General features: G+C 31.1%; 1 protein-coding gene across 4 annotated transcripts in view; it reads right to left on the minus strand.

Annotated features, from left to right (window-relative positions):
• The window catches only part of KIFAP3 (kinesin associated protein 3), a 157,478-nt gene that overhangs the window by 27,850 nt on the left and 108,141 nt on the right, over window positions 1-21,487 (minus strand). For all 4 annotated transcript variants that reach the window (XM_076000373.1, XM_076000374.1, XM_012763635.3 and 1 more), the window contains 3 exons: window positions 20,384-20,469; window positions 9,428-9,617; window positions 3,005-3,104 (listed from right to left, as the gene is read on the minus strand). In XM_076000373.1, coding sequence (XP_075856488.1) covers window positions 3,005-3,104; window positions 9,428-9,617; window positions 20,384-20,469 — 376 coding nt within the window. The remainder of the gene's footprint in view (window positions 1-3,004; window positions 3,105-9,427; window positions 9,618-20,383; window positions 20,470-21,487) is intronic.

Here is a 21,487-nt window from a genome sequence, read left to right on the forward strand (position 1 = left end):
GTTCTATTTAATGAATGTGCATTTCTTGAAAATATTTCTATTTTGCTTAAAATCAATTAAAATAAATTTCAGAAATAATATTTTTAGTCAGTGTTATTTAATCTAACAAGATTTAAATTTACTTATTGGATGTCAGAAACTAAAAGGTGGTCATTAATTTAAAAATTCACATCTGGGACATTATGCAGCTAAATTATCATTACAAAATGTGTGAATGGGTTATTTAACAATTTAAAATACTTAAATCTCTGCAGAATTAAAAATGTGCCATATGTAAGGTCCATGGTTTAGTTTGTTACTGTCAAAGAAGAGCCTAGAAGTTCAATTAAAAGGAGAATCTTAACCAAAAATAATTGAATAAAAGCTATCATTTTTGATTATTCCAAGTAAATTATTCTAAGCAAGTCAATCAAACAATGTAGACACGAACAACTTTGCCTATATTATATACTCTGTATCTCTGCTGACACAATTTAGGGTCCCTATTCATTTGATCTATTACCTACAAAAATTTGAGGAAATTCATTGTAAATTATTTCTTCTAAAAAAGTGATATAGTTATTAATCATGTGACTTAAAGACTGAAAAATTACAGAAGACAGTAGATGAAAGATTTAACTTTCTCAGTGGAAGTTCTTTTTAAAAGGCAAACAATTCTCAAATCAAAATGATTATAATAAATAAGCATATCATTCTTTTGATTTGAAAAATAGCCTACAGGTTTTACTAACTAATCTTTTAAAATCAATGTTATTGTGATGTCTTTTACGAAGTAAAAGAAGCTACTTAAATATTTTCACCTTAAAAAGGAACTGAAGGCACAAAAGTAAAAGGATTTTCCTAAAGTCATTTAAAAAAAGCTATTAATAGAACTGAGGAACAAAATCCTAAAATCTTTGGACCAAGTAAATAACTTAGTCATAGAATATACATATCTTTCAAAACATCTTTATTGTTTTATAACGTGACCATTTTTGAAATCCAGAAATGAATGATTTTCCTGAATTGAGCAAAAAAAATATTTTGGATATTCAATTTTAGGGAAAATGTTTAGTTTTTTAAAAGTCATTAAAAAAAAGTAAAGTCTTTCTTAATGCATGATTTGCAGCAGTCTGCTTTTTCTAGATTGGCAGTATCTGCAGGAGATACAAAAATAATGTTTTTGCTCATAGTGAAATATAAATGGCAGAGTAATTAATTTCATAAATACTATAGGCAAATTTCTTTGATATAAATATTAAGATCACATAACCAAATAATTTCTTCTTTTCCAATTATGTTTCAGAAAACATTTATATCACGAATTGTCACATGACACAATACAGTATTTACAATGATTAAACAAAGGCTCTATTTAAATAAGTACAGCTAATATAGCCAGACGTATCAGAAATAATCAAAAGCCATATGCTTTGTAATATTTAATCATGTTTAGCTTTTATTTCCTAAGGCAAGGTGTTTCTTACCATGAAAATGTAGTATGTGGATAAAACTATTTCTAAACTGCTATTAGTTACTTAAAGGCCACTAAAGAACACTGATCTACACATAAGGTTATCACATTTCATGTAACACTCCTATGTTTTTCTATAATGCTTTTAAACTTTGCGTCATTGACCACCAGTGAGTGTGAAATCAACTTAGTGGGTTGCAATCTGCATTTTAAAAATGAAACAGAATAGAATAAAACAATATAGCATTTTGCATTACAGGTAAGAGTATCACTATAAGAAACTTTTGTTTTACATATATGGATACAGGTAGATAAATGTATATAATATAAACAAATATGTATATGTGCATTAGGTAGCAATATGAAAGGTATTTTTTTAAATGTGAATTGTGGTCAAAAAACCCTTAAAAGTCACTGTAGTATGTTTTGTTTCCTCCATAGTAGGCAGCATATTACATTGGAAAGAACATAAGCTTTGGTGACATATAGACCTGAGTTCAAATTTTTGCTCTATCATCCTACTTGTGTGAACTGGTCACTTAAAGTTTAGATTCTTGATTTTCTTCATCAGTAAAACAGATATAATAAAACTTGCTTTAAAATGTTGCTGTGCATGTTAAAATAAATAAGATGAACATTTGTAAAACAGATTATATACAATAGATGATCAATAACAGCTGAAAGTATTATAATTAATATTGGATTAGAATAGCTTATTAAAAGTAATCATTAAGAGTTACAGCATATACGTCACAATTGTACTGTTCGTTAAAAAATACATGAATATATCTTCCAAACAGAAAATAGCTTATGCTAATGAAAAATAGAATTTTAGAAGAAGAAATTAAATCAGTAATTTAAAGGAACAAATAAATAGGCTGAAGGGAAAATAAGACTATACCTATTTGCTGGACTAGCTTAATGTGAAATTTCCAGAGTCGGGCTAAATTAAAATATCACATTTCTAGGAATGATATAAAGAGGCAAATATTGTTTACACTTTCTGGCAAGACTTTAAAAATCTATGACATCATTGGTAATGAGGCTGGATATATTCTGTGGGGAACTTTATTATAATTGTAGAACAATGCTGGCCTGACAGATTTTTTTTTTTCCCTTAAATATTTTACTTGAATGTTATCTAGGGAAGAAAAGTCTTCAATTTAATCAAAGCATCAACTTTTAAAAACAGTGATGTCTGCATAATTGTTAAAATATATGTCTTGTGTTCTCATTCTATATTTTATTGGCTTTGGAAAGTACTCAGGAAACAATCTGTGTTCATTAATTTGGCAAAAGTATTACCTGTTTCAATAGACGGTCTATATTTTCCAAAGTGATGAAGCATTTTTTTTTAGATATATGATTTCCATTTTGTTTTACATAGAAAATGTGACTTCATAAGTTAATTTTAAATCAAACATGTTTTTGAAAAGATTGAGGGTCTCCCCACCCCCTTAATGAAAAAGATAGGGAAATGGGGAGAGAATTTTAGCTTTTCAAATGCAAAGGAAATACCATACATTAGATTTTTCTTGGAACATGGTTTACCTGCCAGGAAATGAGTGCTGCCCAACTATATCTCCATTTTGAAGGTGATAATCATTGAAGAAATCTGGACTTATGGCTCCTTCAGAGGCAATTAATCCATCTAGAAAGAAAGAAAATGGCAACTAGTGAAACATATTTGGAGGAAATAAAAAGGAAACTATTCTATCATGCAACATCATAAGAAAACCTGTATATTTAATCTAGAAAGAAAAATGTTAGCATGACCTGTTGCTCTCTCAAGAAGTACGAACAGAAGACCACATGTACTTAAGTGTTTTGTTCATAACCATTCAGCACAATTCAAAATTCATTGAGCATCTACTATGTCTTGAGTACCATACTAGTTACAGAAATGAGTAAGAATCTCTGCCTTCAAGGGTCTTGCATTCTTGTGGAGAAGACAGACACAGAAAATGATAAAAAGGTAAGGAAAGGTAGGGAGGGACAGTAAGGATGGTCCAGGCTAAGGAAATAGCATTAATAAAGACAAGAAGCAATAAAATAGCCTGGTGTTAGTAAAGGGCACTATTTTAGTATATTTCACATTTTATTCCCAGACAGCTTCATTTGTGTGGCATGATTAGGGAATTAGAGATATCAAATAAGTGAGTTTATAAACAATGCTTGACAGTTTAAATGGAAAATATTAAAACACACACAAACTTACATTAAAAATCGTCATATATTTTATATTCCCTATGTTCTTAAAAGTGTATACTGTGTATAACTTAAATATTCCTTGATCGCTCAATCTTCATTATAAATATTAATTATTATATAGTCCTTAAGGTTATCAGATATATTTGACAATCTATGCTAAATGGCTCTACACTACTATGTTTTTTGAGTTCTTTTTCTTTGCTCGTAAGTGCTTCTTTTCCTAAGTCTTTGTTATTACTTTTTGCTGATTTTACAGTGACACTACTTTCTCATTTGCTCCTATCTCAGAATCTAGGTGATCTATTTTTGACAGAATTATTCATAAGAATTAAAAGGATCTGAGGAAAACACATCTAAGTGATGGCTTCAGGCCTGTCCAATGCATAAAGCAAATACTTTACTATATGGCTTCTATAATGGCTGTGTAGCTCTGAGGTTTTTCAAAGTTTCCTTTTCTGAAAGTATGCTGAGTTGTTGAATAGCCTCTGGATAAGCGTTAGCTAGGTCGTACCCCCCACATTGTTTATAAATTTGGCATACAGTATAGGCAAATTATTCAGTCACCAAATAATTGCACATGCATAATACTATGCTAGGTCCTATGGGAAATATATAAAATTATAATACATAATCTCTACTTTTAAGTATTTTAGCTTAAATGAAATATAAAACAAACACTTGTGATGCAATTAAATAGTATAATAAATGATATTCATCAGGAATGGGTATAAGTACTGAATAAGTGATAAAGGCAGTGAAAGCTATAGAGGGATTACTGTGTTCCACAGGGTTTAAAAATCCTACTGAGGGAGGGGAGGAAGCAGAAGTTTAACTAATTTGAGTCTTGAAAGATAAGTAGGATTTAAATGACAAAATCGGTTTGAAGAGTAAGCATATTAAAACATTGAGTGAATCGTAAAACTAATAGAGCTGAAAAATGAATAAATGAGGTAATTTGTATTTCCATAAGACTCTCATGCTACTAATTTAATACATATATCCATTTGTTACATATCATATATTAATAAATTATTATTTAATTGTTGAATTGTTAATGGATACCTTTGGCATTTGTTTTATTATTACTTTACTAACTTTAAAATAGTTTGAGTTTCCATGAAAAATGTCAGTAATATTTAATCCAATTTTTACTTCCACTAGAAGTTAAAAAGTCTATAAAAGACCAGCTAAACACTGAAAAGTTATAAAAAATGAAATCGTGAAATACCAAGGCACCACAGATTGAAAGTAAAGTAACTAAAAAAAAATCAATTTTATATGAAGCTAAGATTTTGTGAAAGTGACTAAAACTAACAATGTTAAGATCACAAAATCAACAAGTTTCTCTGTTAAATGAAAAATAATTGAGGATCAGGATTTAAGAAACCTACCAATTTTAGAGGAATAAAACTAAGTAAAATGCCAAAATAAACCATGTATCACACATTGAAAACAAATGCAAAGGTATTTAGCATGCTGGTAGAAAAAAAGAATTTAACACTCAAATCTTTCAGATATAAATACAACCAAATGAAAAGATACTTGAATTATGTTTAAAAAGTTTATATTTATGAAATATGACCTAGTAAAGAGAGAGTGAGATTAGGGAGAAATTAAACAAAAGCCCAATCAAATTCTCAACATCTCATTCTTGGTTCAGAGCTCTCATTGTCTTCAAAAGGAACAGTGAGTAGCAAAAGGATAAACAAAATACAGGGAACTACAAACAGGCAGATCATCAAACAAAATCAAACTAAAAATTCTTGAGTTTAAAGATACAGCCAGATCTCTTCTGAATTTTCTTGTGGAAAAAAAGTTTCAGACAGAAATTTTTAAACTCAGAATACAAGTAGTCTAATAATATAATAAGCCAAATCTTATAGGAAATAAAAAAAGTAAATTTATACTTCTGAAGTTCATTTTTCATTATCCTACGGCATTGCAGTTGATTCAATAAACTGCAGCTTCTACAGTGCCCTTTAAGGCTTGACAAAAAGGTTAGGCAACTCTGACATATGAGCAATCTTTCTTCACTAGAATGAGGCATAACATTTTCATTAAAGCCTCATCTCAAGTACCCCAACTTCTTTGGAAATAACTTTGTTTCTCAGCATTGTGCATCTAAAATTAATTATTTTAGGGAAATACTAACTCCAGATATAATACTCCAGTTAATACTAACTTACAAACTCCAGATAGTCTATAAGTGTCCTTCTTAAGCTCCTATTCTACCCTTGTTGCTTCAAAGACAGCAAAAAATAACCAAAGAATTTCATGTAACATTTAAATGACCAGAACACAAACAGAAAACAGAGATGATATACACCAGAGCACTCTGTAGAGTATTACACACATTTAGGTTACTAAATTATATGAAACCTTTTGACCATTGTTTTTTAAAGCACACCATTCTGAGACGCTCCAACTAATGATGATGACAAAGACAATTATGAACAAAATGAACTATATAACTAGAACAGTGAGAAAGATCAAAGCACATTTATTGCCAGCATAGGTAATTTATCAACCTTCTGATTTCTGAAAGCCAGATAAAAAACTGACTTATAAACATTGTGAATAAAAGTAAAAACAAACACTCAATATCTTCTTATTTACTGTTACTGAAACAAACTTTTTATTTATTTATTTATTTATTTATTTATTTATTTATTTATTTATTTATTTATTTATGAGACAGGCTCTTGTTATGTTGCTCAGGGTGGAGTACAGCAGCTATTCATTCACAGGTGTAACCCCACTACTGACCTACTGTTTCCAACATGGGCCAGTTCACCCCTCCTTAGGCAACCTAGTGGTCCCCTCTTCCCTTGGAAGGTCACCATACTGATGCTGGACTTAGTGTGGACACCTCATAGGCAGAGCACACTACAGGCCAGAACTCCTGGACTCAACCGAGTCTTCCTTCTGCCTCAGTGTCCCGAGTCGCTGGGATGACAGGCACATGCTACCACGTTTGGCTTTATTTTAATTTCTTACAGTCAAATGAATATAATATTGGGATCTTTGTTGAACTAGCAAAAAGTACTGTGAATTTGCAGAAGAAAATAGATGCCAATAATGCAGAAAATGAGAAAAATAACTAACATGACAAATCTGTATTTGGCTATACTTGATAAGATACATCACAGAAACATACAGGTAAATAAAAACCATGGTTTTTATAATGATTCTGAGACAGAAACAAACCATCTTAAGCTTCATATTACAGGAATATATTCATATACTTAAGAATATCACCACAATTAATAAAGCAAGAAAAAAATTAAAAAATATCATTTAGAAATGTATAGTAGCAATACAGCTTTATTTTTATGATAGCAAAGGAAATTAATCCGTGATTACAATCATAATAATTTTAGACTCTAAAAATACTGTAACTAAAAGAGATGCTAGTTTCCTATTTCATGACAACACTAAAATTTTTTTTTTTAAAAAGCAAGTAATAAACAGCTACATTTTACTGATATTTAATAGTTTGAAAATATAGAGGGTGATACTAATGACTAGGAAGCAGCAAATGTCATTTCATTTTAAAGTAAAAGATAAGACTCAGGGAATTAAGGCCATTTAGTTTAACCTCTGGCTGAAAAACTACTAAAGCTGCTTTTATTGTAAACAGCGTAAACTTTCATGGATACCCAGAGGCTTAATAAGATGGCTCAAGCATTCAAACAAATCCGCAATACTACAAATTTATCTGATGTTTCTGAAGATAGAATTGCATATGACAAATGAACAGAGGCTGACATTTCTAGATTTACATGAGAAATATCAAGAAATGCTACTGAGATTCATTTAGTCCATGGACAATTCATGGAAAATGAAGCAGGTAAAAAATTCTTAAACTAAAAAAATATAGCTTACTATAAGAACTATATCTTTAAATTCACAGCATGTAATTTCCACTGTCAAGTGTCTATCATATCATTAGGCTACAGGTATTAAAAAAAAACTACAAAGATACTTAACAATAATATTACACCCCTCAAATACTTTATGTTTCCATCAGCTGCTGCTGTTTCTAAATTATAATATATAAATATACATAGTTCAACTTTCTCACAAAAGCATAAGTTATACATTTTAATTATAAAGTATCTCACAAAAATATTTAGCATTTTCATTTAATAGGTTAATTTAAATGAATTAATTTTGGAAATGTGGTCTAACTTTTCAGAACTCTGTTCTGAAATTTTAATTGTATTAAAACAACAAAGTTGAACACTGAGGTGGTTAATAGTTTTATGCAGTTTTGGAAAGTGGTAATTGATTCACGCTGAAAGGGAGCTATCAACCTTCAAAGCAAGAAATTTGATTCCAGGAATATCATATATATTTTACATCATCTTAGTTCATGAATACTGAATATGTAAGGAACAGCTGCTTGCCATTACTGAACTAAGAAATTCTGGTTGGTTGAAATTAATGATCTACTCCATCTGGTTTGAAACACAAAGCAGCATTTCATAACTACTGTAAAGTTCAGTTAGGAAGAAATCTATTCAATTTTCAAAGTAAAGCATATGTTTTCCAAGATCAAGTATTTATATCAAATATAAAAATAATACATTGTACCTATGGAAAATCTGCACAATACACAATTAAGAAAACACATGACTGAATATGTGAATGGTATTATTAATGTGGGTACAGTGATTAGATGTGATGTTAATTTATGGAATCAATCATTGATCACACACAAATTGTTTTGATGAGACAATACATGCTTTTAGAAAACTTATACTGAAAACACTTAATAAATACATAGTAAAAATACACAGTAGGAAAAAAAGGTGAGCCATTAATTCAGATATAATTACTTTAATGCCTTTTATTTCCAGCTTGTGACAGATCTTAATCAGAAATCCTTTCTTTCCTTTTCTCAACTAAATGACTTCAATGAAGTGATATTAATATTGGCAATAGTAGAAAACATTAAAAGCCAGAATATGAAAAAATTTGCCAATCTTTGTGACAAACTCATCTCTGGAAAAAGGTAGCATTGCAGAATCAACAAGGTTATAATATATGTAAGATTTATGCAAATATTAAATTTTACCTTAAAAATGCTAAGCAGAGTTTCTTTTTTTGTTGCTGTTGTTATTGTTGTTATTTAAAGAGATAGGGTTTCTCTGTGTTGCTCAGGCTAGATTTGAATTCCTAGGCTCAAGTGATCCTCCCACCTTAGCCTCCTGACTAGTTGGGACTATAGGCGCATACTATCATGCTTGGCTCTGAAAACACTAGCAGAGTTTAGGAGGATGCTATTGCTATAAAGTGTCTAAATCTTCCCAATAGTCACCAAATAGTTCAGTAGTTTGAAACTAAAGCAAAACCATGGCAAAATTAAACTGTTGAGATTAAATAGATTGGAAAACAAAACATAAATTGATAAAGTATACATTTAATAAATGTAGAATAAAGAAAATGATTACATGTTTTAACAGAAGTCAGAAATCTTGAAGTTGTTAGTTTAAGTTAACACATTCTGGCTAATAATAAGCTTCTTCTAAGAGCAATTAGTTTTCCTGGCTACAGCCATTTTTTTGGAGATTACATCAAAGACTAACATGGAAAAAATTAATGGTGAGTTAATAGGTTTGCCTATTGTATATAAATATTACATCTGAAATAATTAGCAGAAGACCATTTATATAACTACAAGCAGCACTTATAAAGCTTGGGAATGTGCAAAGATGGCAGACCAAAATCCCTCTATTTTTGCTTTGGTTATCACCTTACCTGAATTGTAGAAAAGGTCAGGTCTTTCGAGAATATCTCCTTCGTGGATGTATGGCTCAATTCGATCATCCCCATACAAGTACTGCTCACTCTCATCCATCTGACGACTCTCTACCATCTCTAGCCACTGAGAGTTGTGCCAACGAAACTTTTCACTCTGAATTTTCTTAGCCCATTCTTCATCATATTCCTATTGAAACAAATAGTCAACTGTTATGTAAGCTTACTTCCCTGGCACTCTGATAGCTATACTTTTATTTCATGAGAGGAGAACTTTGAGGGCCTTTCTTTGGGCTAGAGGGAACATTAAAAATACCCATTCAGAATTACTTTATACAATAGCCAACAAAAAGCAATTAAATATATAAAGAAGTTTCTGTTTGGATTATTAATCACTAATGGCAATGGCAAACACTGAAAAAGTTTAAATTTCACAAATTTTTATTTAATATTATCTATTTCCAGAATTTAGGTGAGCAATCAGACTTCAACTTCCAAAAAGTTCTTGCGGCTCTAGTTACAGCTGATCCTTGAACAACCTGGGTTTGAACTGCGAGGGTGCGCTTATATGTGGATTTTCTTTTGCTTCTGCCATCCCTGAGACAGCAAGACCAACCCCTCCTCTACTTCCTTCTCCTCAGCTGACAAAGAGGATTGAAGACTTTTATGATGAGTAGAGAACTTGTCTCTACCAAAAATAAATAAATAAATAAATAGCCAGACATAGGTGGTATGTGCCTATATTTCCAGTGACTTGGGAGGCTGAGGTGGGAGGATCACTTGAGCCCAGAAGGTCAAGGTTACAGTGAGCTATAATCAGGCCACTGCACAATAGCCTGTACTCTAGCCTGGGTGACAGAGCAAGACCTTGTCTCTAAAAAAAAAAAAAAAGTTATACACAGATTTTCAACAGAATGTGTGTGTGTGTGTGTGTGTGTGTGTGTGTGTGTGTGTGTAAGTCAGTGCCCCTAACTTCTGCATTGTTAAAGGATCAACTATATTTGTGGTAGTAATGACAGGTGGTTAGCATTAAAATGATACCCTTTGCTAATTTATTAGTTTAGTTTAGATGACACTAGGGGGGAAAAAAGCACTGTTAAATATTGAAGGATTTAACTGCAGAAATGGTTTACTATAGGAAAGAAATAGCAGAATTAAATTGAATTTTGTTCCAACCACAAAATAACAATGTTATCTTATTTAGTTGTAATTATTTTTTAAAATATCTATCTCTTGCTTTGACCAGGAACTACTGAAGAGCAAGAACGCGGTGGCTTATTCACTGACAGGTGTTATCGGTAACACTTATCACCAAGAAAGTTCTTGGTGAATGGTTTTGAAGTACTAACAGGCAAATTACTATAAGCTACAGCAGAACTGATAAATCTACCTACCTGTATTATAGGTTATGGCTACTTCTGACTAGTGTATTCACTTAACAATGGACAATAGAAATGATAGCATAGATGGAAAAAAAAAAGGTTGAAGATATTTCTTGTCATCCTAACCTTAGGGCTCTTGAATTTAAATTCCTCTGTCATATATTTAAGCACACTTGTTTATAGCTGTCTAAAAGGAGTTAGAGGGATGCAGGGCAATAGCACTGACAGATGGTCACAAAAACTAAGAGGTGGATCAAATATACATTTTAGTTAAATGCTGAGCAATTTTCAACCTAACCTAGGACTCATGTCAAAAATTGCCTTCACAGAATAAATTTCTTGGATGTAAAAATAAAACTGAAATTTTATAATAAATGTAATTATTATTATAATTTTCTTGTTATGATTTTACTTTTTCAATTTTAGGTTTCACATTATCAATGAATCTCATAGCAGTGTCAGCTGTCAGATTGTGTGTTCTATACTGTGCATTTTTGACAATATATAGATGCTCCCTTTCAAGTGAGGTTGGTGAAGGTAGAAGATATTTTTTGACCGTGGTATTGCTAATGGCACTTTTGTCACCAAATTATTAAGCTTTCTTTCTTTTCTAATAGTTACCTATGAACACTTCCATTAGTTATCAATCTATTTCCTAATATAATTATTTAAAATTAAATTGTATAAAATTAAGAGCTATCATAAACATTAATTATTGCATTGTACTTTAAAAGTAATACACATTTATTATTCAATTGATAGAAATTCAGTATTTAAAACACTGAAGGAAATCTTTACCCTTAGTTACATCTATGATGCTAACCTATATTTGAAATTGACTATTCAGATATAAATAATAAATCCAAATGCTATATGCTTTGTTGGTATTATTGATGTGGTCACAGTGATTGGTAATTTACCATCACCACAGTGATGGTAATTTATACAATCATGCAATCACTGATCACATATACATTGTTCTGACAATATGAGATAATACATGTAATGAATTTAGAAAACATATTGAGAATACTTATAAATGTTAGACATTTCTGTTAATTTAAATAACAGCTCTTTGAAATAGGTACTGTAATTATCACAATTTTATTAATACAAAGGAGAAAATGAGGCCCAGAACACTAAAGTAACTTGGTCCAGGGAGCACAGCTGGTTGTGGCTATTACAGTACTCCAACCTTGGGCCAGCAATGTGGAAGAGGCAGTTAAACGGAAGATAAATTAATATTTGTTGGGGTCACTGTAGAATGGATTATTCATTGAATGAGAATATAATAAATGACCCCCAAGGTCAACTTTCAACTCTAAAATTTTGTAAATGGACTTTAAAGCTGACTAAGCAATAATATGAGAGGAAGTAGTTTCTGGTCTGGTAAGCATATTATACAACGCATTATGTTCTCTGTCTGGGCCATACTTGGGAAGGTACTGGGGAAAGAGGGAGCTGAAAAATAATATGCATGGAGATGGTGTAACAAGTTTTGTTGGCTACAGATTTTGGTGGTTCATTTTGGGTCTCCAAAATTAAATAAAATACTAAGTGATGACTAATTATGTAATACAGGCACTGTAATTAGCTTCAAAGTAATTTAGTATAAATGCTAAATATAAATTTGAATGTCTTTAAATTTTAAAAGTATACTTTTTTGGTACCATATGTGGTTCTATGTATGGCTCAATTAAAGTTAGCTGCAAAAAGATATTATTGCCATATTAGAAATGGCCACATAATTTACAAAGAATGATCATATATTACATACTCTTACAGTAGAATGGATGAACTTATTATACCCACTGAGGTAAAACATTTAATGCATAAATAAAAAGTAAAATGGTACTTCGGAGCAAGAAATTCTCATACTAATTGGCTTTTTTCTAAAAGATAAATTGGTCACAGATCATCAGAACTTCCAGAATATACTTTATAATACAAAAAAATCCTATTAAATCCACATTAAATACTTGAATTAATTTGAATGTTATTGTTTCTTTTAAGAATAGTAGCTTGTTTCACTTGGCAAGAGGCATAAAAATAACTTCATTTTGCTAGAATAATTTAAAATCTGAATTATCTGAAGAGGTATTCAAGGGAGATGACAGAAAAATACACGATCTGATTGTGTTATTATAACTTATGTTTCAATCATATTGATTCCTAGTGTAAGAATAGGAGTTAAAATTAAGTCAAGTGTCTAACGCACAGAAAATATATGGTTTGCTACTCCACTAAGAGTAAAACTTGCCTCCTACTAATACTTCTGAAATGTTATAGAGGTAGGTAATATTTTTAAAAATTCCTTACACTACATATCCATGTTCTGTACAAAAAAAATACTTACTTTGAGGTATCACTTTACACCCTCTTGTAAGATCTTATTATATATCTTTAGAATTTTTATTGTAATTTAACAACAAAAATACATGTCTATATGTTATATATATCTACAATTTGGATGTGTATAACAAAGAAGATTTTTTTCACAAACAATAGCCCTCCTACCTTCTTCTTATTACCCTACAAGCTCAAAGCAATCTTCTTATTAATGAATTTACACGTATAAGCCTGAGTTATAAAAGGGATTTTTCACTCTATTTGAGAAAAGTCCAAACACACAAACCAAAAATATCCATGAGCCTCTGTGGCTAACTTCTGGTACGCTCTTGGTAAACTGGTTTTCTAAGGCAGTGAGTTAGCCCAGAACCTAGCACCAAATGTTATAAGACTACTCTTACACATTCCTTTAAAATGTTCACTTTCTCTCTTTTATCAGTTTATAACTGAATTATCCTATAGAACCAGTGCATCAATTAGCATCATAAGCCTAAAAAGTAGAATAGTAATGGTACAGATTATACTGTCATTTTCCTCTTTAAACATTTTTTATTCTAATTTTAGGTATTTTTATACTATAAAACAATACATTTAATTTTTATGCCTAACATAATGATTAACATATGCATTATTGTTTATACGATCACAATGAAAACACTATGGTTGTTTTTAAGTTCTTTGAAAAAAAAGCAAAACAGCTTTTCCCTTAGGAAATATAAAGCAGAATGCTATTCTATACCAAATGTGTAATTATTTAGGATATTGAAAATTATGTCTTGCAAAAAGATCCAAAAATGCTTACAGAATCCTACTACAATGAATCCATTACAATGACAAGCAGAGTTTTCATAAGAGGTGGCCTTGGGATTTAATAGGTTTGTATGGCTCCTTGTTAGAGATCATAGATAGAAAATGGCAAAAAAACAAAACAAAAACCTTGACCAAACAGTATTAAGGCCTTAAAAGTTCTTGTTTTTAAAGTCTCCAAGAGTTTTAACATGACTTTATGAAAATAATATTTAGAGATTCATGATTATAAAAGTAATATTTCATTGTTGAAATTTGAAAATTATAGGAAAAATACCCATAAAACCTTTAGCTAGATAGAATCACAATGACTATTCATATATATCCCACCAGTTTTCATTGACTTTCTTAATTCCAATATAAATGGCTAACTTTGGGAAAATATTTTAAAATATGTATTTTTTAAGTTTAGGGGCTAAGTATAAGACATTATTAAGATATTACACTTGTGCCGTAAAGTTTGTTCTAGTTTGTGATAATGAAGTCTCAGGTTTTCAAATGTTTACCAAATAAATTACTGCAGAATGATATATGCCATGAGGAACACAATATTCATTTAAATATTTTTATTTCTTTTTTTATTAAACATTAGTTAGAATCAAAAGAAATTGCATTGTTTTGCTATATGGTGCTGACCATTTGTTTCTTAAAAGGTTTACTTGACTTCTTGAAAATCAAATATTTTAGCTTATGGCTGCTGAGATTCTATTCAGCAAGTGTAGTAAATTAATAGGCTATAAGAGTAGTCTCAAAAGTTTAGATTTCAGGAAAGGTACAAAAGCACATCTTGGGGTCTGATACTAAAAGTAAATCAATTGCTTCCCACTATTGTTTTATAAACGAAGAGCCATTTGAAAACTAAAAAATGTGATAAAGAGAATCTCAAAATAAAAATAAAGAGGTATAGTACTTGCCCAAAACAAAACATGTTAACCTTACATCTCCTCCTACCAAAACAAAAACAAACACAAAAACAAACAAAAAAGACACAAAACAAAAAAAAAACAACAAAAAATTCGTATACCTTCTTCCTTTTTTATGTTTTTCTTCTTTCAGTGAAAATCAGTAAAAACTTTTTCATATTCCAATGGACCATCATTCTGGAATCCCTAGCCTCAGCTATCCTCCATATATGCTCTAGGAATCCTCAATGAATATAGTTTATAATAGCCATGACAGAGTCAACTTCTTAGCACCTGAACTTACAGCTATTAAAAATATGGTATGGTATAATACACAGAACATTGGACTAGGAGCCAGAAGACCTGGGTTCTGTTTCTAGCTCTGTTCCTAATTGAAGTATGCAATCTTCTAAAGGTATTTTAGTCTTTCTTGGTCTCAGATTCTTCATTTGTAAAATGAAACATATATGAAACTTATTCAAGTTCTAACATTCTATAAATAAAAACCTATGATTAATACTATTGCTTTATAAAGCTACTGAAATAACTACCCCAAATAACTGAAAAATACTGGTAGTATAGGAGTTTCTTTTAAAAAGTTAAATAGTAATTCTAAATGAATATTCAGTGTCAAAAATTTTTAAATAAATTCACCATATATCAATTAAAATCAATTCCCTCTAACACCCTTCCCACAATCTCTACTCCCCTCTTATTTATCCACTCCCACCCCCAATCATATTAGGAAATAACTATGAGAATTCAGGGATGTCACAGCTCAATCATAGCCAAGATACATCATCAAATCTATCAAATCTTTTTGGAAATACTCCAGGAATATAGTTGTTTTTCCTTCATTTTTGAAATACTTCTTATCACAATAAGTGCACTCTGGTGTCTTGGCTTTGAGCCTTGAGTTTATCCTTTATTTAAAGGAAAACATGCTTTGTTCTTTATTTTCTTTCCTTCTCAGCTCTTGACATTATGATCTTAAGCACTCAGTCTCCATAAATTCTAAAGTGTCATGAGAGACTTATGGCTTGATTTTACATGGAATGTGCCATCCTTTTTGAAGTCTAACATCATTTTGTTTACTACTTAACCACTGAAACATTATGAAGCCTTAACTAGCCTATTATCAGAGCCTGTTCACTATCAGGAAAACCCTTTGTCACTGGCTTCCGTCACACCTTGTATCTGATTAACACACTATAGGATAACGCAGAGCTACATGGGACTGCTTTGTGTGTTCTAACATAACTGATAGAAAACAGATTTTCCTTTCTCCTTTAATGTGGCAGCCCCCTAAATGAGACTGTAATATGGTTTATTTAATATAATTTTTCATACTAAATTAAAGCAGGTCTAGAGTAATTTAGTTGCTCATTAAGATTAAGGTGGTAGCTGCTAAAAAGATGCTTTTTTTATCTTAGAAAATTATTTCTCCCAATGACACACACACACAATAAAAGTTGTTGACCTTTATAAACTATCTCTCAATAGAAGTACACCAAATGCTGACCTTTCCCCTTGACCACAAAGTAAAAGATATAACTAAATAATATTTATTTAAGCAAAAATTAATAATTTTTTTCTTTCTTACTACAGTTAAGTCCAACTGTTGCCAATTTAAAAAAATGAAGTAACAGGCATATATACATTTATGTATATATAATTTCGTGTATTTAAATTCTAACAAGCTGGAAAATATCCTAAATATCTACCTTTTTAAAATGCAATATGAAAATGAACTACAAAAGAGGGCTAACCAAACTTATCTCATTAAACCCAATTAGACAGTATAGAACTAAGAAATAAAAATCAAACTTATGTCGAGAAATGAAAATTTATGAAGACTGCAAAACAAGCAAGAACCAGTTCTACCTGCTCTGGAGAAAAATTATTTTAGATGTTTCTGTCAACAACTCACTTGAAAATCACTGGTCTGTGCCTATACCCAACCTGCATGCCAACTGAAAGTGACTAGATACCTATTATATTAATAACTAATCCCTACCTATATTATACTGTAGAAAGCCTGAGTTCTAATGCTAATCCTAAACCTATAAAACCTTTTCTTTAATTTTTTTCCAAGATGTTGTGAGATACTTTTTAAAGTGCTCTCCCTGGATAGCAAGATTTTTGTTTGTTTGTTTGTTTGTTTGAAAAAGGGTCTTGCTCTGTTGCCCAGGCTGCAGTACAGTGGTACAATCATAGCTCATTGTAACCTCAAACTCCTGGGCTCATGCAATCCTCCTGCCTCAGCCTCAAAAGTAGCTGGGACTATAGGTATGTGCCAACAGGTTCATATAATTTTTTAATTTTTTGTAGAGACAGGGTCTCACTATATTATCCATGCTGATCTTGAACTCCTGGTCTCAACTGAGCCTCCTACCTTGGCCTCCCAAAATGCTGGGATTACAGGGTGAGCCACTGTGCCTGGCCCTGGCAAGATTATTAATAAGCCCAGCTTTTCTGTCTGACACAGGCTTTCTTGGTAATCGTTTCAGAGACCATAACGATTAATGATGAAGAGGCTACATTTAAACCTCTATTGGCTTATCTGATTTTAATAAACCAGCCTTATTATGTACAATTTTGTCTGTCATAAAATGAAGATAGCACCTCATTTTTCAAGTTTAAAATACTAGGGCTTGGTATTAATTCTAAATTATTAGAATACACATAGTTTGCCCATGATCATAATTAGAGTTACTAAAAAACGAAGAGCTAACATTCAAATATTCAGTGACACAAACCTGTGTTAGTACCAAATCACAAACCCGCCTGTCAATGACTAGAAAGACAACAGACATCAGTCTTTACCAGAGAACCTAGTTATATCCTTTCTGCTGTAAACACCCTAGAGATAGTGTGCCATTAGTATCCAATATCTACTGTTAGGGCAATGCAGTAGTACTGCTCCTGGAAGGCCAGTTCACATGCTTAGATAACAGTATCTTGGTGCTCTCCAGAGTCTAAATTGTAAACTTTTAGATTCAAGAGACTTTGTGTTGTTGAGTTTTGTATTCCCTGTGCCGATTTTAGTGTTTGGCACATAGTATGTACGTCAACACATGTATTAAGTGTTTGACAATCCAGAAAAATCAGGGGAGGGTTTTGTTTATCAATTTGGGAGTAATTTTTGAGGTTCTCAGATATTTCACACAAAGTTGAGCATATACTGAAGGATAAAAATCTAAATGAGTTTTTAGAAGCTCTCTAGATCAGATATGTAGGTTGTGTTCTATTCATGATTCCCAAGACACGGAGAGAAAAGGCAATGGTCAACTGACTATTATAATTTTCTTGGAAGATCAAGTATTAGGCTCCTCTCACCTTGCCCTTCTGCTCCTCTCTGCCTCTACAACATTCACTGCCTCCCCAGGCTACAAGTAACTTAGTCAACTCAGGGAACAACTTACTGATAAGGTCACAGAGATTGCATCACGCAATACAAGTCTTGTAATCCTCCACCATACATCTGTTTTATCAGTTGAGGGCTGGGGCCCAACTACATTAAACAAATCATTACTAGTGTATTATTTAGCCCTTTATTGTAGAAGGCATATTTCCCCAAGGCTTGGAATATATCTACTTTTCTTAGTATTATTCCACACTATCTGTCTTGAGTGGTAGTTTGTTTTCTTAAAGATAAATTGCTTTGAGTGACAAATATTCCCATTCTTTCTATATTTTTTGGATTTTTTATTATTATAGAATATAGTAAAGCAGAGAATACAAGGAAATCAATATCTAGAGATATAGAGAGTCTTAAGAGATCATCCACTCCTATTCTAGGCAGGTTTCTAATAAGCTGTTACTAACGCTAACTGAGACTTCTCATGGTGAGCACCACTTCAATGCAGCAAAGAAAGCAGAAGCCAGAATTAGTATAGGTTGATAGGAGGATGAGGGAAGTGAGGAAATGAAGGAAGTAAAATCTAGACAACTTTTTCAAAACTTTGTTTCTAGAAATGAAGAGAGAGCTAGGGCAATATCTAGAAGAGAAAAGAGACAAAGGGTAGGGGTGACTCCAATTTATGATGAGACTTGAACCTAGAGTTTAGAAATAATTTGAAATGAAAATATTTATTTTATAATAAATATATTCATATTTTTACAAAATATTTTCATAATAAGGTTGAGCTGGCCTTTTGGAACTATCATTAATTTACATTCTAAACCAAAGACACCTAATATATAAATCTAAGCATATTATCTTCCATCTACCTTTCCTCAAAATAAGGTAGATAAAAAGTATGTCAAAGGTAATACATAACAGACTGACAACTCTCTCCTTTCCACATTGCTTAAAGTAAAATAATCACATGTAGAACTTTAAGAAGTTTCTTGTTCTTATTCTATACATACTACATACAAGAATGACATAGTAATCTACTAGAAAATAGTATATGAGCCATGAAATTGTTCATTAGGCACATTAAATATTCTATATTCATAAACTCTGTGATCAGAGGCCTACATGTATGAAATATCTTGGTAAAGCAAGGATTTAATATGAACATTTTCTTTACTCTGACTTAGAGTCAAAGCTAAAAATGTCAATGTACCAATTTAGTTCTAAACCAGTAACAAAATACTTAGTCAAATCTAAAAAGCAAAGGGTATCAAATAAGATGAATTTCTAAAATAAAATGTAGGTAAGTGACAAAAAAGTTCCTAATGGTGACTGTTTAGTTTCCAATGATAACACTAGCAGAAGTACCAACTTAGTGGATTTCCAATGAAGTTATTGATTTTTCAAACTGTTATTCTGACATGTTTGAAAACTATTGAATAGGCTATATTCAATAAACTTTTTAAAAAGTGAGCCAAATCCAGTTCAAAGGAGGAAGCAAGCTGGCTGTGTCTAGCAGTATATGCCATAGGTAAAAAATGTTCAAAATAATCTAGTATCTGGCACAGGCCTGGGCAAGGCTCAAATCCAGGCAGGGTTAATAAGCTTCTAACCCAAGACTTAGATCATCCCTCTGATCATCTCTCTAGTCATGAATCCTTCAAAAACCTCCAAAATCATAAACGACATTGAGATTTTTATATTTCCCACCATTCCAAAGCAACTTACAAAACAATTCTATGTACAATATATAACAAAAATTATCAAATAACTAAAAAATAGCTGATTTGATTTAAAACATTTAATGGGCAAACTGCAAAGTTGATTGCTTGAGTTTTGAACAAAATTGTCTTCAAACTCCCTGCCCCTAAAATACAACAATTTCTCTGAAAAACAAGTGATTCTGAGAGGCCATGTAGATCAGACTTAAACTCTAAATGCGTAGAAAACCTCTTTATGTAAGGAGTCTATATATTTCAAAGTTGAAAGCCAAAAGACTTAATGTTTAAAAAGATAAATTTAGTATCATTGTATTTTCTGAATCTTATCAAAATATAAATGTGTTTACACTGAATGCATGGTTCAAAATAGGTTTTCAATGTCTTTTTCCCACAAAAATGAAGTCTATTAGACTTTGTGTAGAGAGAATACTTACCGCTATAATATCTAATGTATTATCACAGACCTTCCGGATTTCATTATTTTTATCATGCATCAGGTCTATGAGATATGCTGGAGCCTCTGAATAGAAACGGTTAAAGATACAAACTGTATTTGATATTGTAGCAATTCAATCATATTAGAAAATCCCACATTTCTCTAAATTTAAATGCTAAATTAAAATTTTGCTTCAAATTTTAAAGTAACACTATTAATACAAGATAATCAGAAACATTTATATTTCATTTGTTGAAAAAACAAAGATAGTGGGGACATAAAAATGAGAAAAATTTAGATAAAAATAAAATCAAGTCACTAGATCTCAGAACACGTAAGACTGTATTTTTGAAAACATTAGGCAGGGCTAATTGTATTTTATTTTCCCATACTACAATTGTTGGGATTATATAAATATTTTTGACTATAACAGCATTGGTTTTCAATTTCAGATTCTCAATACCTTACGTCATTGATTTATGCTGAAAGCCAGTTTAATTTTTCAAACATCTTAATATTAATCATATATTTATTTAAAATAAGTCTATACTAGCCATCTCAAATGTCAAGTATTTTTTTAAAAATTATATCAAATATTGATCAAACTTTCTGGTTTAACAAAAAATGGGAAAAGGAATGAATTCTTGCCTAATAGATTCTTTATTTTAAATGTTTAAATATATTGGATTCATAGGGGAAAATCACAATAAAATGCTTACAATTACAGTGAAATGAAATATTTAATATTTTTTAATATGTAACAAGTTATAACATGATACGTTTAAATGTAATTGACATCAACAAAAATCCTGTTTTTTGAACTCCAAAATATTTCTGAATTTGTTTTCTGGGCAAAAGCACTTCACAGCCATCTTTATCAAATCTGAAGACATGAAGCTTTTGTAAACATTTTAACTTAGCAGATCTTTTATCTCCCATTCACACCAGTATCTACATGTTACATTCTTCATAATAAATACCAAAAAAGTATTGACTCCAGAATCAATGACATAAAACAAAAACTGAACTTGGGGGGAGGAAAATGCAAGGAAAGTGATACTGAGAAGAAAATTCTAAAGAAGTTTTCTTAATACTATGAGTT

The sequence above is a fragment of the Microcebus murinus genome, chromosome 2, assembly GCF_040939455.1.
Source record: "Microcebus murinus isolate Inina chromosome 2, M.murinus_Inina_mat1.0, whole genome shotgun sequence".
In the NCBI taxonomy this organism is placed as follows: domain Eukaryota; kingdom Metazoa; phylum Chordata; class Mammalia; order Primates; family Cheirogaleidae; genus Microcebus; species Microcebus murinus.